The sequence below is a fragment of the Harpia harpyja genome, chromosome 2, assembly GCF_026419915.1.
Source record: "Harpia harpyja isolate bHarHar1 chromosome 2, bHarHar1 primary haplotype, whole genome shotgun sequence".
NCBI classification, from domain to species: Eukaryota; Metazoa; Chordata; class Aves; order Accipitriformes; family Accipitridae; genus Harpia; species Harpia harpyja.
In genome coordinates, this window is record NC_068941.1 from 30,865,530 (window position 1) to 30,883,275 (window position 17,746).

Here is a 17,746-nt window from a genome sequence, read left to right on the forward strand (position 1 = left end):
CCTGAAAGGGATCAGTTAAACCAGCTCATTCTTTGTTCTGTCAGAAGAACATACTCTGTTTCAAATCATATCCAGCATGTTTCAAGGCTATTTTAATATGTAGCTTGTAGGGTTAGCATGTAATAAAATATCTCTTTGCTCCTTCTAAGAGGCAATGCATTAGCTACTGTCCATAAAGAGTTCCAAGGTTCCTGAAAGAAATCTAGTACAGCATGAGGATATTGCATAGTATTTTCTTTAATACTAAGAATTACAAATTAATAGGAAGCCTAGATTCCAGAGCTTTTAAAAAATCCCATAAAAACAGGTTTTTACCAAAAAATAATATTTTAAATAAGTTACACACTGCAAAGCCAAACTTCAGATGCATGCATACATAATAGTAGAAGGTATTTATTCTCAAAATCTGAGAATCATCAAAAGTGCATATACTACCATTCATAGATAAATCTATACACAGTCATCTTTTCCATCCTGAATAAATCCATTGCTCACATCGCCAAAGGTATTTTTTGAATATTACACAACAGACCTATATAACTGTGAGATTGACTTAGAAATTATGAGAAATTACCATAAATATTTACTCAGTTTTATGTGCCTCCCAAGTGTCAAGCTTTAGGGTGCATTTTGTCTCATTTTCAGGATTTGCTGTGCAGTCACAAGCACTAGAAACGTACTACTACTAAAACAAAAGCTGTCTTTCCTACAAATTCATTCGGTTGCGTGAGCCAAAACTTTAAAAATACATTAAATACCCTTAAACTCCTTCAAAATCCTAAAAGCTGATAACAGGTTCTATAGGGTTTGGCTAGGTATTTTGGTAACTTAACATATTCACAGAAACAGAACTTTGCAAAGCATATCAACATGGACACTTGGTATAGAAATATATTTACACAGGGAGAATCCAAAATATTTCAAGTCTGGAAAACTTTCAAGGGAATTTGAGGGAAAGTAATTCATGAAAGGAATTACAGGTGCAAAATCGATGTTACCGAACCTAAGCGCTTCCTGCTCCAGTCTCTCCCTGCCACCGTGTCACCTTTTCCAACCCTGTAAGAGTCACAGTGACCACTTCACTAGCCTTTTTTGTTTGGGACAGACATATTGGGCCAATAAACCTCACTCAAAAACTAAAGTCTTAGTGGATTTTGTCTTTTTGTCTTCTTAACCTATCTAAAAAGACTACTGTGATTAACAGAAAACAGCTGGCTGGCTGGGGCAGATTATTATTCCAAAAGATTAATCTTCCAAAAGATTAATTAACTTTAACCCAGATTTCACTCCTTTCCATTTAATTTATGCAGGCAAATGACATGAGTTCTACGATGTCAATGCACTTTGAGATACACTCATGGGCAAGGCATTGTTTATAGTTATCTCTTGTCTTGTCTGACATCGCACCATTGCCAGGATTGCCCTCCGAAACCTGTAAAGGACAAGAAAGGGAAAGTAGAAAGTTCATTAGCTGGAGAACCAAATACAAAGAAAAACTGGGTAAGCAGGCCTTAAGTATTACAATAGTTTTCAATTTTAGTAAAACTTAATAAAAAATGGTGTATTTGGAATTCAAAAGGACCTGAGTCTTTTTCACTTCCATGTACAGGAATAACTCAGTTAAATTCAGTGTTTCTTCTACAACAGGGGTCACAGCAGCTTTTGCTTATCCCAGGACAGGGTATAGCCACGATAAAGATGAACTTACAGAATGGGGAAAAAACAAGATGGGTTTTCTTTGACTCAACACGATCAGATAAGTTCCCCTAGACAGAGATCACAGGCTCTGCTTCTAGGTTGGTAGTAGAGAAAGGAAGGATGCCTCTTTGCAAAACTCAGTTCTCAGTCAGAGGCACTGGCTTGGTTAGAGCATTGGATATGCTTGCTCAAAACAGAAGAACAGGCTTAACTCATTTACTTTAACGAAAAGTGACAATCCATCCTCATCAGTCAGAATATGACACATCTCAAATCAAGCAAGGAAATCTACAGAAGTTACATGTCACTAAGATGCCACACATTTTGGCCACAGTCATTAAACCAGTCTACTGCTGATACAACCCAAATTCCATAATGAGTCCCTTTGAAAAACCACAAAGGGACTTTCAAAACTGTCTTACAAAAGCTTTGTTAACATGTTCTCAAAAATCTTTATCAATTCAGTATGTTCTGATGATGATCAAAACAATTTCTTTTAGACTTTCTGGTCCAAAAAGTCATCTTTGGTAAACCAACAGTGGCTTACCCTTTATCTCTTCACTAGTCAGTTTGTCATATTTTACAGATGATCCTTCTATAGTTAGATGATATGCTAAAATCATGAAGTAGACTGGTACTAAGTTAGGAACACTTACTTTTTGTTTGCAACAACATAAATGCAGGGATTATAGAATGTGGAAGATTTTGCGAATAGAGGAGCTATGATGGCCATTGCAGGAGAAATTTTCTTTGGGTCTCCAAAGGAAGACCATAAACACACAATAGAATATGGAGACCACGCCACCAAGAACATTACAATCATCACAACAGACATCTGTAAAACAAGAGGAACAGACACATAACCAGTATTACCTGAAGATGAAGACCTCGCAACCTAACCTCAAAAGCACATGCATCTGTGTGAAAATAGAGCTATCCAGAACCAAACAACAACATGTAAACAAGCACACCTGACAAATTTTGACAGGTTATAGTGAAATCTCACTTTGGGGATTTAATAGCACATCACACTGCCATGGATTTTGGCATGCTGTTATTTCATTATGTACAATCTTCCTTCACAGTCAGCACTACTGATTATGTTAAACCTGTCCATCAGAAGTTTAAATGGCCAGAGAGAACTGCACATATGAATTATGACCACCATAACAGGTCACTCTGGGATGCTATTACAAACAATAGATATGAACAGAGAGAAAAATCTAAGCCAAACATTTAATAAGGTTGTTAATAAAATCATTTCATAAGGCTTAACTATGGTACAGTTAAACAAAAGAAAGTCAATGTTCTAGGACACAGAGGCTCAGGCCATATACTTAAGGAACCCAGAAGTGTCTGCTTAGTTTAATGAAGCATGATAGCCATGTTCAAGCATCATACTGAGGAGATACCTGAGCAGTCATGTCTTCTCTGCCTGCCTGTCAGCAAGAACAGTCTGGGCACGTTGGGGCTCACACACCAGAACATACCATGTCACAGCTAGAACTCAACAGGGACAAACTGGGAGTAGTGGGAGGGTAGGAGAGCAATCAATTGGGACAGACTTTTTTGGCTTTTGTCAGGGACATGAATCAGTAATGGAAACTGGAATGGAAATCTCAAATGAATCAAGAGGACAAAACAAATCAGTAGAAAACCATACAAAACTGCAGAGCTCTTTGTATGTACAGAATTCCCTTGTGGTGTTTACCTATACCCTTATTCAGTCTTTCAGTGACAAACAAAACGAGAAACGAAAAGTAAATGGCTACTTTGTATGAGCTGTTGGAGAGCATGACTAATAAACAAGCAGTGCCTCTCTCCACAGAAGATTCCTATTTAAATACAAATGCAATACCTATTGATAATAATGTAAAGAAAGAACCCTTTCATTTAGGAGTTTCGTGCATAGAAAGCTTAGAAGATGCTAATTTGTGAAAAAGCAAGCAGTCCAATTCTAAAGAAGGATACTGCTTAACTCCAAAGCTTCAATCTTTTTTTCTTTTTTCTTTTTTCTTTTTTTCCCCAAAAATATAACTCAGTATCTTCAACTGCAAAACAGGAAAATGCATTTTCTTCACAAATGTGAGTCTAAATTTACAACTGAACCCTCAGTTTCAAGCTTTCTGAAAGTTCTTCAGAACAGCAAAATGCTCAAATTATTATTTTTCAGTAAAAATACCATTTTCAGAATTTAGCAGTGAGAGTTTTCCAAAGAATGTTAAGTTTGCATTGATAAGTAATTCAAAAGCATAGGTACACACTCTTCTGTCCAATTCTCACATTTTTATCATGCCCAACCATAAATCATATCTTTACACAAAATCAAAGGAGCTAGTGAACTTCAAGCTTTCTCAAGGACTTTTATACATTAAAAGAATGTCAGCCTTCCAGGCAGGATATATCATTTTATGCCATAACTCACATTTGCTACTGTTTACATAAGAAAGAGATAAGCTCAACAGACTTAAAAGAACAAGGGATCGGAATCACACAGCTTGGGAGCTTGGAAATGCACTTTCATTTTTAGGCCATGAGTTCAAATCAGAGTTGATCAATCCATTTCAGACCAGATACACCTGTGAATCTAGCAGAAAGCCTAAGGACTCTGCAGACACAGAGTAAAAGTCCTCCTAGGACACCTCTGAGGTACATTTCTATGTAATGACAGAGGGCAGAGGCAAGGAAAATTCATGTTGTTCCCAGCCTTCAAAGTAGCTATTCATCTGGAAAGAGTATTAGGCCAAAAGTAAAGAATCTAGTGTTATAAGTCAAGCCAAGAGTTTTCACCAAGGCTAAATTTCAGTTAATATTTAGTACGGAAGGAAAAGGGGGAATGTAGGAAACAGAAATGCTTAAAAGGCTGCACTGTTCCTTTGCCCCCAAGACTTTACCACAAAAGAACATGCTTAAAACAAAACATGCCCTCATTTACCATACCTTTGTCACATCTACTTGGTCAGACCAATCTATGTTGATGCTCTCCAGGCAGTTAGTGCTGGCATATTGTTTCATTGTCCGGGAAACATTGTAATAACAGTAAAACATGACTGTTAAGGGTACAACAAAATTAACAGCAATTACACTCATTGTGTAGGAAACAAAGGACCTGATAAGACAGAAAAACAAAACACAGTAACTTACAAATAGTCATCCAGCAAAAGTTACTAAAGAATTCGATATTTTGATTTATTATGAAATTTTTAAACAAGTTTTTAAAGAATTCGAAAATTTTCTTTAGCTTTAATTTTTTTATTAGCAACTGCAAGTCTTGCATTTCAAGCATGGCTGAACTCCTGTATTTTTTCTAGACTTGCTCTATGTTTTAAAATGATTTTTATAAATCAGGCTTCATACTTCAGAAAGAAGAAGTTATGCTTATACAGTGGTGAATTAAATAATCTTAGCCTTCAGGAGACAGCAAATTTAAAAGAAAGGGTGACAGGGAATCTTACACATCATTTTTCCTCCAATTTACTGTGCACGTTGCTCCAGTTGGATCCGGAGCGTAGCTAGCCCAGCCTACAGTAGGCATGGAAGCCCAAAAGACTGCATTTATCCAAGCAGCAAGGATTAGAGTGGCATAGCTACGGGTAGTCATTCTTCTTCCTGTGGCCAAGCACATAGAATCACAAACCATTGTCATCTTTTGCTTCTTTCCAGTGTTGAACTTGAACAAGTGGCTTCCAGCAAGCATATGCCAGGTTAATAATGATCATTTCAAAGGCCTACACTCCCAAACACTGTAACATACCTGTTTCATACTGCTGAACATCCAAGCTTTCCAGCCTTTAACGCTACTTAAATACCATCACCCATTCCAACTCACAACATACAGGCAATTCTAACCCCATGCCAAAAAGCTTACTATGCAACAGTGCATTCAAGTACATCTTTGCATGATTGCAGGGGGAGGAACTGACTGTTACAGTACAGCTGTAACACAGAGGAGAGGAAAACATCCAGCACAGTGTTAACACAATGCTAGAGGCACACACCCGCCTGACAGAGGTCAAAACCTCCCACAGCTAGAGGCTTTTCATGTCCTTTTGTATATGGATGTGGCCCTCTAAAGACTGTAAATAGCCAAGAAAATACAACTTACAAACAGAGTAACAGCCTAATTGTGCAATTTTCACTTTCACAAGCAGTACCATCCATGCCAACTAGATAACTTAACCAAGTACTGTAGGATCATGCCCTAAATTCAAATTATGCCAGCACTGTAATTATGGAGTCATTCATGAGAAAACAATACAATTAGACTCTTATTTCGTAGAAGACCAACAGTGAGCGATTTTTGACCATAAGTACAGTACCTATATCAGGCCTGCAGATTGTCAGATAACGGTCAACTGCAACAACAGTGAGCAAACCAATACTCGCCATCCCAAAAAAGATGTTTAAGGCAGCATAGATCTGAAATTAAAACAAACGAACAAAAAAAAACATTTCTGAGAAATCTTTCAAAGGTACAAGCACAAATTTGTGGACTGAATCGAAGGCACTATGATACATTACATTCAGCCAGTGTTCTTTTCCATAAGCAAGGCACTGAAGGAACTAATTCAATGCAGACAATTTGGAGCTGGCTCATTTAAAATTAAACATTTCAAAAGCAACCTGCTTGTGTGCACATCAGAAATCCTAAAGACAGTAGTCTAAAAAGCAAACAAAAACCATACTTCAGTAAGTAAATTTTGAGATTCAGACATAAAGACTTTGGAGGTTGGGGGGGGGCTCAATTCATGTTTTTGGTATATGTTAAAGAAACCTGAAGAGCATTTGATTCATCAAAAAAGTTATGGCTTTAGCAAATGTGGGGTCCTGAATTGTCACTCTTTCCTCTGTTGTATAACTACACTTTTTTCACAGATACGGTACACTGATTTACCCCATCGCCCACATTTTTACATGTGTCAGATCGACTGCACAGAGTAACATATGCTGCAATCCCAACATGCTCCAAATGCATCTGCCCAGTCATCCCATGGTCAGCCTGACCAGGAAGGATGCCTGGGAGGGCTCTGTTACCACTGGCACCCCAGAAATACAGAGCCCTGTGCCAGACCACATGCCACCAGTGGTTATAATAGAACCACATGACATTCAGCCATCTCCGTTCACAGGATTCATTTGGTTTAGGTTGACACAAGTTGTGCTTCAAGTGATCCTAACTCCCAAAGTACTGGTAGTGAGATTTAACATCAACTTCAACCCACTACAAGTCAGTCTAGATCCAAAGATGTTGCAAGTGATGCTTCCTGTCAAACAGTGACTGAATTCTGAGCTTGAAATAACCGTGTACTCAGGCAACTGACATCAGATTGTTACAAACATCCATTATATAAAGGTCCAAAATGTATAGTGTTGCTAATATTTTCCTTAAGTCACATTTTCAGCACATGCCTTTACATTACTAGTCATTTTCCTGGGCACTTAAGCCCAGCAGTTTTTTTTTAAAAAAGTAGATTTAAATTACAGTACACAGCGAGCAAAGGGCACCATCTCTCTGCTATGGAAGTATAATTTTTCAGCCAGTCTATTTTTAAAAATAGACAGCTATTAAAACTAGGCTAAATCTTTAACGGAGACAAATAGCCTTGCAGGCCTTCATTTTGGATATCCTAATAGTATCATCCAAAAGAACATGTGTTTGCCAAGCAGAACTCATTAAGATCTGTCAAGATCATCATCAAAATAGGAGCCATGTCCAAAGTCTTTTAACTATCAAATAAACCAACAAATGTGCATATGCTACTATAACCTTCTTCATTTGGGGATTTAATTTCCTAAGCCTCCTTAAAGCTATTTTAAAATCTCTAGTTGATAAATATAAGGTTACACTTTAATTTTTTTGAGATTATAAATATAATTTTGGAATGAAATTCATAAAAAATCCTATATCCAGAAATTGTTGTCTCTTAAAAGAGCTAATATCAGGTAGAGCTACTTTTTATTTCTCAGTTTGCTTTTAAGTGCTCAAAAGTTTCTCTCCGACTGAATTGCAATACCTGGCATCCAGTATAGCCAAATTTCCAGCTTCCATGCAGGTCTGAGGCAGCAGACATGGGGTAACCAATGCCACTAACACCAATGTCAGTAAAAGCCAAGTTGATAATAATTGCATTGGTTGCTGTTCGAAGCTCTTTGTGCTTAACAAAGATGCCTAACACAACAATGTTACTGAAAATGCTTATCACTCCTGTAAAGACAGAAAAAGGGAAACTTTACAAAAGATACACACCAGCCAGTAATATACATGCAGAAGAAAACGCAGCCTATTGTAATATCTAAATCCTAAACAAGCTTTCTTTTCAGTCAAGCACAATTTTGCAAAGCGGATAGACACCTGAAAAGGAGAGAAAATCTTTTCCAATTACGTAACTTGGATCCAGTAAGGACCAAAAGTGGAGTGTTTTGCTGAACCTGGGGCTTCCAATGCAACGACAAGCATAGCAGAAATTCCAAAGCATCTAGGATCACAATTCAAACACTCCAGCCACCGAGTACAGTGCTGTCTTCCATGGCAAAAAAGAATGCAGGTTGATGACTGGCAAAAAAAGGAGGGCTTATGATGCACCTGATCTAGCAGAAGGCCCTTGCCACCACCTGAGATCTTCCTTTCTCAGCAGAGAGTTTCTCCTGTGCATTCAGACAATAATCCTGAGCAAAAGGAGTACAGAAGCTTTGACTTTGCTTCCACTATCCTAGCCAGACTAACTCCCCTCTCTGCTCATGAGGTCTCACCTCTTTGCGAGCATCAGAGTTGGCTCAGGCTGCTGCAGACGGTACTTTCTAAGCCTCGTCAAGCAGTCTGGATGATCTGCACAACCTGCCACAGTGGCACGGCTGGGCCTGCACCAGAGCTACTTCCTCCACCTGACAAGCTCTAGGGCTGTGTCATAGCCATGGTGAAAGTCCAGCTCTGCACTGAACTTGCTCCTGCCTCGCTGACCTGTGTATTTTTAAACTTCTTCAGTCTGGCTTGACTCAAACTGTGTCTGAAGTCTATTATTAAGCAACACGAGAAACGGGCAGTAGACAAAGAGTTGTAATAAAGAAATACAGTACTAAACCTAAAACGTACATTCCCCTCTCTTCACGTCCAATCCATCTGAAATTTGCTTTGGACTTAATGCTCTTTGAGGTGCCCAGAACACTCTTCAGGACGCTGGGCATCAGCAAGCTTTTCCTGCTGATCCTGGTGACCTGTATTAAAACCTCCAGATCCTCCTTTTCTCCCGCTATTCCTCCTTCTTAGCCAAATCCTACTGCATGGTTCTTGGAGTGACTTTACATGGCACTCCCACAAAACGGGGGGGGGGGGGGGTTGTGGTTTTATTCTCTTCAGACTCTAGCCTGTTGCAGAGATATCCAGAGTAAACTCCCACCCTCTAAACTTTTACTAACCCACTATTAATACAAGCTATTAATAAATAGATAATCAGGTTAAAAACTCCCCCTTGCACCTCAGCAGAGAAAGACTCGGGGCTCTTATCAATAAAACGGATAATTCCAACATGGTCAAGCAAACACAGCCATTAAAAAAATAACTTGTAAATAATAACGGGAATTTCTAAATTGTTCATGGATTCCCTAGTCTGGCACAGCTGTTACTGAACCAAATCCTAAACTTACAAACATTTGTATAGCCTGGGCACCTTAAATTGCAAGTGCATTGTGGAATGTTATTCTGGTAAAAGTCTAACATGTTATCTGTGGAAATGCCCCTCAGAATTTTTCTTTTTATTTAAGAAGTTTCACCTATGAATCAAAACACTATGGTTTCCATCATCACAGATCTGAGGCATAATTCTGTAAGGAGATTGAATGAATGGCTGTCATACTGAAAGCAGACTTCCAAAAGCAGACCCATCTTCTTTCACAGTCACTGCCCATCCTGCTCCAGTCCCCTGGCAATCCATCACCTTCACTGATAGGATTTCTGCTCCTCTATTGGCACCACCAAAAACCTGACACACACAACTTAGCTTTTGCTGACATGCCTCTGTGGAAAGGGCAATAAGGTTTTTAAGTATTATACAATGTTCTTCCATCTCTGTCACTGTCGATGCTGCAGCACAGAGTGAAAAATCTAACATCAGTTTATAGTCAGACTACAAACACGCTGCAGTTCAAACAATAACTTCAAATCAGCAGGGTTAGAAAACCTGAGGGCGAGAATCAGTTTCAAGCACTTCAGCTCTACAATTGAATTTTGAAGATTTCAACTGGTACTGATATGGAAATTCCTTCATGGAAAGTCCTGTGGACTCCACCATTGGCAGTCCACAGGAACACAATCCATAGATGTGAAGCACACACGCCAGTGCATCAAACCGAGGCAGACATTTCTAAAGTCAAATACACATCAGAAGTACCATCTGAACCACTATGCTCAGCAAGAGCTATGTTAATACCATGACAGATATGAAAAAGGGCAGAAGGAAAGCCAGTGCAATCATAATAACATGCATAAAAATATAACAAAGATGATACTTTGGATAACACACACAAGGGACACCACCAATTCTTCAGCTTTTAAATGGAGTTTCTCCATTTCAATTAGGTAAATTGGTACCTTTTTTACCTGAAACTCACATAAGGAGTTTCATTGCACCATTTTATTAATCAGTGCCAACCCCCTACATTACAGAAAGTCTCTTAACAGATTCTGTAATTTTAAAATCAAATGAGGCAAAATTATACTTCATTCTTGACTATCTCTCTTTCCCTTCTCTTTTTAAAACCACCAAGCGTGTCTGTTCTCAGGTACAAGTCTCCTGCTTAGTACATAAAAATTACATTACAGATTACATTGGAGGTGCCTAGCCACATAGATGCCATCAGCTATCATATTCACACATTTCAGGAATGACACTGTGATGCTATGAGCCCCTAAAATGAACAAAAGCAGGGAGCTGGGGATCTCATGTGAAACTAACACCACAGTAAAAGCACTCGCAGTGCCAGTTCTGTCACCTCTCCTGTTGACAGGTAGGTAGTGTGTCATCTCTTGGGAGAGAGGAAGCAAAATAGAATTACAAGTTTATAAAACAGTACAGGCTTCTTATGAGGCATGCTTTAACAGATATTACAGCTACCAAGAATGAAATCAGAAATACAACAGGACTGTAAAGTCATATCCTCAGGGTGAAAGAAGGATCCTGCTAGACACTTAAATTTAGTGCTTCAGAGCCCAATCTTAAAATGAAGGGAGGGGAAGGGACGGGAAGGGAGAGGGAACCAAACTAAACCAAGGAAGAGAAAGCAGAAATTGGTAAACTATGAATGCTAATGAATGCCAATTCCTTAAAAATTTTAGCACCACTAAAACAAATTAATAATAGAGCCAAAAAAAAATTTTCTGGGGAGCAAAACGGAAGAAAGAAGATGGATTCCATCTTGAACAAAGTGAGAAACAACATGTAGATTCAAGAAGTGCTCTTCCCTGTTTCTGAGAATCAGGTCAAGTAGAACAAAGTTTCTCCAGGCAGCAGTTAAGCAGTGTCCCTTAGAAGAGCAACAAACCTGGTGAAGAGTCTAGAGCACAAGTCCTACGAGGAGCAGCTGAGGGAACTGGGGTTGTTTAGCCTGGAGAAAAGGAGGCTGAGGGGAGACCTTATCGCTCTCTACAACTACCTGAAAGGAGGTTGTAGCAAGGTGGGTGCTGGTCTCTTCTGTCAGGTGGCTGGAGATAGGATGAGAGGAAATAGCCTCAAGTTGCACCAGGGGAGGTTTAGATTGGATATTAGGAAAAAATTCTTCACCAAAAGGGTTGTCAAGTGTTGGAACAGGCTGCCCAGGGAAGTGGTCAAGTCACCACCCCTGGAGGTATTTAAAAGATGTATAGATGTGGCACTTAGGGACACGGTTTATTGGTGGACTTGGCAGTATTAGGTTTATTATGGTAGGGCTCGATGATCTTAAGGGTCTTTTCCAACCTAAACAATTCTATGATTGTCTGATTTCTTAGAGGGCAGGGAGTGCAGACCAAGACCTTCAGTAACCTGAAATCATCAGCTGGGATGAACTCATGTGATTCAGAAAAAGCACATGGATGCTGCCACTTGGCCTGTGAAACATCTTAGGGTTAGACAACTATTCCCATATTTCTTTAATTAAATCTTGTAGTTTTGTGAAGGTGAAGATAAAAACCTCATGACCTGATCAAGAGCAGAATTTCTTACTTTCCTTCTTCCCAGGGAAGAAACAAAACTAAAGGCAGACCAAATGCAAATACAAGTCCTAACAGAGTTAAGCAAGACACATGGGTAGTAGCATCAAAACACTGAAGGTTAGGTCCATGTATAACACGGAATTTACTTTTTCAGTTAGCATTTTAAAATGATACCAGAGAATTTCACCATTATAAGGTGAAGGATATCCATGAGGCAGTATCACTTCCTGCAGCCTGAGTATCCCTGTTGTCATCACTAAAATTAATACACTGACCACTGTAGAGTGCAATACTTAACAATTTCTTCCTTCTCAGAAAACAAAGCAATTATTTGCAAGAGAGAAAAGCATTTAAACCTTTTAAAAAGCAGCATAATGATGAACACTGTACCTGTACTTCATTTTTATTCTTAGACATCTGCGTATTAACACAGTTTAATTTTTCCAGGTGTGAGATTTGCTGCGGTAAGGCATTTTCAAAGCAATCGATCATACTTTCAAAGACGTTATAGACCTTACTGTCAAGAACACTCCTCATTAAGACAGGAAAGTCCAAGCTATAGGCGAAAGATTTACTAGAATCCCCCAGTTATATTAAGAAAAAAAAGAAAAAAAACCCCACAAAGTAATCCAACTTCTTTTTTTTGAAAGACATTTAATTTCCATGCAAGATTAAGAAAGAAGAGCTGGGTTGGTTCTGACTAATCCCATTGATCACCTATTATAACTTTGATCCCTAACACCAGGTGGTCAAACTATGTGAAAAGACCACCTTATTACATACAGTGTAATCAATTTTAATTAAAATAACAAGTATCAGACGTATTTGCAGCACCTAATTGATCCAGTTATCTGCAAATAGTGTGGTAGTACTGCAGAGTGTATCTAGCCTTCCAATACTTGACCATCATCCATCTCTACAGCTTCTTAACAAGTCTACTGATCTGTGTAGCTGTTCTACCAATTTCTCTAAAAACCTGAAATATATTGCCGTTGCATTCAAAAACACCCTCTTTACCAGAACAGCAATTTGATAGTCACCACTTCAAACAGATATGCTAAATAAAATGTGACCATCAGCAATACTATTTCATATAAACCTAAAGTACATTAATATTTTAAAGTATTTTAAAAGCTAATCATAACATAGAAAATGTATGGTACAGTCTGTGAATAAAGTATTTATAAACTGATTTAATTTTCCATAATAAAGGTATAGAAGGCCTATTTTTAAACACAGTAGGTTTCAGGTTTTGGTCAGGTTGATATTTCATTGCTATAGCACTCAATGCTTCAGAAAAACATTACTGAAGTAGTTGTGGTTATAACAATGAGGAATTTTTCAAAGGAAAAAAAAAATTCCATAATAATTCAAGTTTAGCCAAAGGCCATTGCAGTCACAGGGAATGAACACGATGTCAAGCCTTTCAGCGTGCTTTTTCTTACATGTGTCATCGGTGAAAAATACAGCTGCAACTGGAGTCTGCTCTTCTGTGATTAATGACCAGCTCCCTCCCTCGAAGTCACATTCCAACCCTTCCCCTTACATCCCCCTAACAGACACCCGCTCACATGCTCAGACTACACATATATTACTACGAACATGTGGCCCAGGAGAAATCTCAAGATAGCTTCGAGCACATCACAGAAAAATGCAAGATGTGACAGCTATGCCCTATTTTTATCTCTTTTGCAAGCTGGCAGAAATCAATTCTCACTCTATTCTATAATTATGTATCAACAAAATATATTTTTCAAGATACAACCCTTCCTTCAAATATAGAACAGAAAGCTTAGATGTTTCTGCACACTTCAGATGTTTCTGCACGCTTCAGTCAGCCTGCTGATTGCTAACTTGTCAGTAAACTATGGAGAAAAGCCATCAGACATTTGTGTAATACAAAATGAAATACCATCGCTGTTACTATACAAAATGAGCATTCAGATCTACAGTTCTATTTTAAAAAGTTATGCAACAATTTGCCAATGCCCATACCTGCTGTTATTAAGTAAGCTGCAACTATGTTGTGCTCAGTCTGTGTAAAGGCTGAATGAGCTTCATTGTCACTTTCTGAGGAATTGGATGAATCATTCCAATGCATTTTGGACAAAAGAGACTGTCGTCTATCCTCTGCAATAATTCATCAAGACGACGAAACACTACAAAACCCTGTCAGGCAAATTCTTTCATTATTCAACAGACTCACTGAACAATTAAAAAAAAGGGGGGTAGGAGGGAGTTCCCCCCCACCATTGACAGCCTCCAAGCATGATTTAATTGGACTAAAGTGCAAAGAAGTTTACACTCCCAATCTCTGCAGGAGATTGTTAATTAAAACAAAGAGCAGCACAGAACAGAGTACATTTCCAACAGTATGCTTAAACTTCATTCTTACTGCTAAAGAGATTAACTGTCACATGCCCCCAAACTTTTTCCTTCAAACCTCTTGTGCAATTCTTCGGAAACCTCAACAAAAGTTAGCTCAGGCCAGTTGGTCATCAGCCTGGCTTGGAATTAATTCCCATCATCACAGTGAACACACAAAACTGCAGCACAACATAGACACAAATGTCAATTTCTTTAAAAAGCAGGATACGCTTACTCTAAAGTCCATCCCTTCAAATCCTTAAAGACCTACTTTAAGATTCCTCATTTGATTTAAACTCTCAAACTGACACAGACAGAAGGCACAAGAACACAGTCCAGTATTTTCTGAAGTGAAGCATGACATTCAGAAAACCCAATTGCTACATTTCTAAAATAGCCCAGTCTGCAGAAAATGGTTGTTAAATATGCCTTACAAGTCTGACACCTTCCCTCTCCCAAACACACACATGTAAGCTTACTTCGGGCAAATTTTCCAAAGCATGTTACTGGGCAGAAAATCATTAGGCATTTTCCAAAGCCCTGAGCAGCAGAAGCTCGTGTTTGCTTCTCTTCAATGATGAGGGTAGCAGCACACCAAAGTAAAGACCTTTCACAAAATCCTGCATAAATATTAGCTGCAATAATCCCTTGCCCAAAGAGCTTATATGCAGTATCAGTATACGCAATCAAAGAAGGTGTTTCCCACCAGTTCCCCTTCATATGGTTTTTGCCTCCAGTTTTGTACTCATAATGGGTATAAAAGTGACAAGGATGAGCAACCAGTGGTTCTTCAGTTGTATGTGGTTCGCAGGCAGCTCAGGCAGGCTCCCAGGCTAGGGCTGTGTCTTCTGAGCAGCAATAAGGGTGTAGCGACACAGGCAGTACTGAGGAATATAGCCATCCCATAGAAAGGAAGTATACTTGAAAAGCTCTCCCTTCTCTAACCCATGAAACACTCATAGAGCATTCCCTCCCACTCCTCAGCTTTCCAAAACAGACATCCTGCATCTTTCACCTAAAGTAAGAAAATTTTGATAAAAAACTTGTGCAGTCACAACATTTAGTCATCATTACTACAGATGATTATGTGTCACAGTTCTACCAGCAAACATTTTCTTTAACGCCACAAATCTACACTCACTCTTACAGTTCTCAGGGTACTTCTATTATTACGGTATTTTTCCTGTCAGAAAAGGATTAAGCAGGAACAGGGTGGGAGGGTTCTGAAAGAAAAGACGATCTGTTTGGCAATGAAGCCACTTCCCTAGTGCCCCATAGTCCTGCCTCAAAAGATAAAAGCATAGCGATAATTTGATATCTTTGCTTTCCTCCCCTGAAACTTTGGCAAGATTTTCAAAAGCATCTCAGATCTTGCAGCTTCCACAGAAGTCATACCTTGCAATGCTGAATGTCTCAGAAAAGCAAAGCATTACTATTTTTATTCAGATAGGATTCCAGACATAGAGTAGCAGTTAATGAGACCACACAAATTTTATACATACTTGTTGGTTAAAAAGCAAGTTTCTAATGTGTGCAGTCCATCCTATATACCATCGCATTGTCTCTGTCTCCTCTTAAATTTGGCTAATTTTACAGCAACAGGAATTAAGAAAAAAAAAGTAAAAATTAAAGGCAGACATTACTTATCATTAACCTAAAAGTAATTTTTTCTAGAACACTGCAGTTCATAAAACAAGCCAAAAAGATAAAGCAAGGAATTAAGTATTAAAGTATACAGATAATCTAGAAAGTTGGAACCACAGTTCCTAAGGCAGATAAAATATGGCTTACCACATTGCTTTTTAATACTGGCATAAGAAAAAAAAAAAAACAATCCAAAACCTCAGGCTGTTTTTATCCTCCAATATCAGATAGTATTACTAGTGTCAGAGGGGCACTTTATAATCTCAAGTGATGCTTTTCCTTCCCACTTGTCCCAGATCAGTTGCAACAAATCACTTTTTCTATTTAAGTCCATTCTTCAATTAGTAGGTATCTGTATAGATATGGGGCAATGCAAAACTCATTACAGGGTTTAGCAAGTTGCTTTCAGTTATGTGTAAAGCATATTTCAATCCACAAGTGATGAGAGTAGAGAAACTTACCGTTTGCGTTAAAAAAAAAAAAAAATTAAAAATTTAAAACCAAACCAAAACCTCTTTCCCATTTTCAGTGCTAACCACGCTAAAAAAACAAAACTCTCCTACGTTTATTAAGCACATCACCACTAGAGGGCTCTATAAAGCAGAACTTCCCTTTAATCTTATTTTCGCAAACAGATGCAAATCGTTCAAACCCAATGGAAAACAAGTTAATAAATTACTTTTTTCCCTCCCTCACACAGACTTAAACTGTTGATTAGAAAAGCTTGACTCTAAAGAGATTTTCAGCTGACTGAAGAAAACGCCCTGAAAAAATACGTGACTCCATAAAGCTTTTTACTTGCCATACCTCATGCAGTAGCTGTACTTTTTTTTAAAGACACCACCATTGTTTCTTGCCAAGACAATGCTTTGCACAACCGCAAATAACTTTGCACCAGTATGTATGTGACTATCCAGCACTGGATACTTCAGGCAAACATCCATTACTTTGTGTCAGTACTAGCGAGAATCCTTTCTGTTCTACAACAGCCAGTGCTGCAGACATATTAAAATATCCCAATTATTTTCTGCACTTCAGCAAATTTCTCTGTCAAAGTAACATAGCAAATCTATGAACTATATTGAGCCATCCTATCCCAGCGACTACAGAAAACACAAGGAGGAAAAACATCCCTCCAAGAAGGAACGCAGAGTACTAAAGCCATTCTTAGTTGGCAACAATTTAAGCTTTACAGTACACCTCCATGTATTACCTTCTGTTTAGCAAGGATTTAGATCCCACACAGAAAAAAAATATAAACCCAGAATTTTAGTGTGGGCTAGGCCAAAAGGCTCAAGGTATTCTAAATACCTTTAAGCAATCTGATCCTAGTGATTTACCAGCTGTCATTTTCAAAATCAGCTGAAAGTCAGACCCTATGTCTGGGTCAAATACTGCAGTGGGTAACACATTCACTTGCAACATTTTGAAAACCAGACTTGGTTGTTGAATGCTCTGCCTCTGTCAACAGTGAGCATATGCAGACACTTGACAAGTGGACAAGGAGACAGGTAGGTGACACCACTACTGCTGTGTCCTGGGTGGGAAGCCAAGCACTGTGGGGTACGCTGAAGCCTACCTTCCTCATGAGCTTCAGAGGAATACTGCAGGACAGCAACACCCTTTGGGCTGCTGGAGTGGGTGGCAGGTGAGAAGTTCTTTAGGTGGCCCAGCCATTTGCCCCAAAGGCTGCCAGTGAGGGGAAATCAAGGGAACACCAAACCGTCATCAAGAACCTACACCACCACTAACACCTCGCCTCCACCCCCCTTGCTTCAGACTGCACTGTGACTTTTTTTCCCCAGACACTACAGCTACTTGAAACTTCCCCTTTCTGCCAACATACCCGTTTCT

The 17,746-nt window shown here is 38.8% G+C and overlaps 1 protein-coding gene across 1 annotated transcript; it reads right to left on the minus strand.

Moving 5' to 3' along the window:
* Positions 1–27: 27 nt before the first annotated feature.
* RRH (retinal pigment epithelium-derived rhodopsin homolog) lies at positions 28–17,710 on the minus strand. Its single transcript, XM_052774620.1, has 7 exons — positions 13,877–17,710; positions 7,713–7,903; positions 6,018–6,117; positions 5,154–5,307; positions 4,639–4,807; positions 2,355–2,533; positions 28–1,432 (listed from the first exon to the last, which is right to left on the minus strand). Exons 1-7 carry the CDS (start codon positions 13,980–13,982, stop codon positions 1,327–1,329), a joined length of 1,005 nt encoding a protein of 334 aa, XP_052630580.1. The 5' UTR covers positions 13,983–17,710; the 3' UTR covers positions 28–1,326.
* Positions 17,711–17,746: the final 36 nt, after the last annotated feature.

Excerpts from the sequence above, each read along its gene's own strand:
- RRH (XM_052774620.1), bottom strand. The coding sequence starts at position 13,982 with ATGCATTGGAATGATTCATCCAATTCCTCAGAAAGTGACAATGAAGCT. Across the intron at positions 4,808-5,153 it reads AATTGGAGGAAAAATGATGT|GTCCTTTGTTTCCTACACAA; the intron begins GTAAGATTCCCT and ends CTGTCTTATCAG. Across the intron at positions 1,433-2,354 it reads TATGTTGTTGCAAACAAAAA|GTTTCGGAGGGCAATCCTGG; the intron begins GTAAGTGTTCCT and ends TGTCCTTTACAG.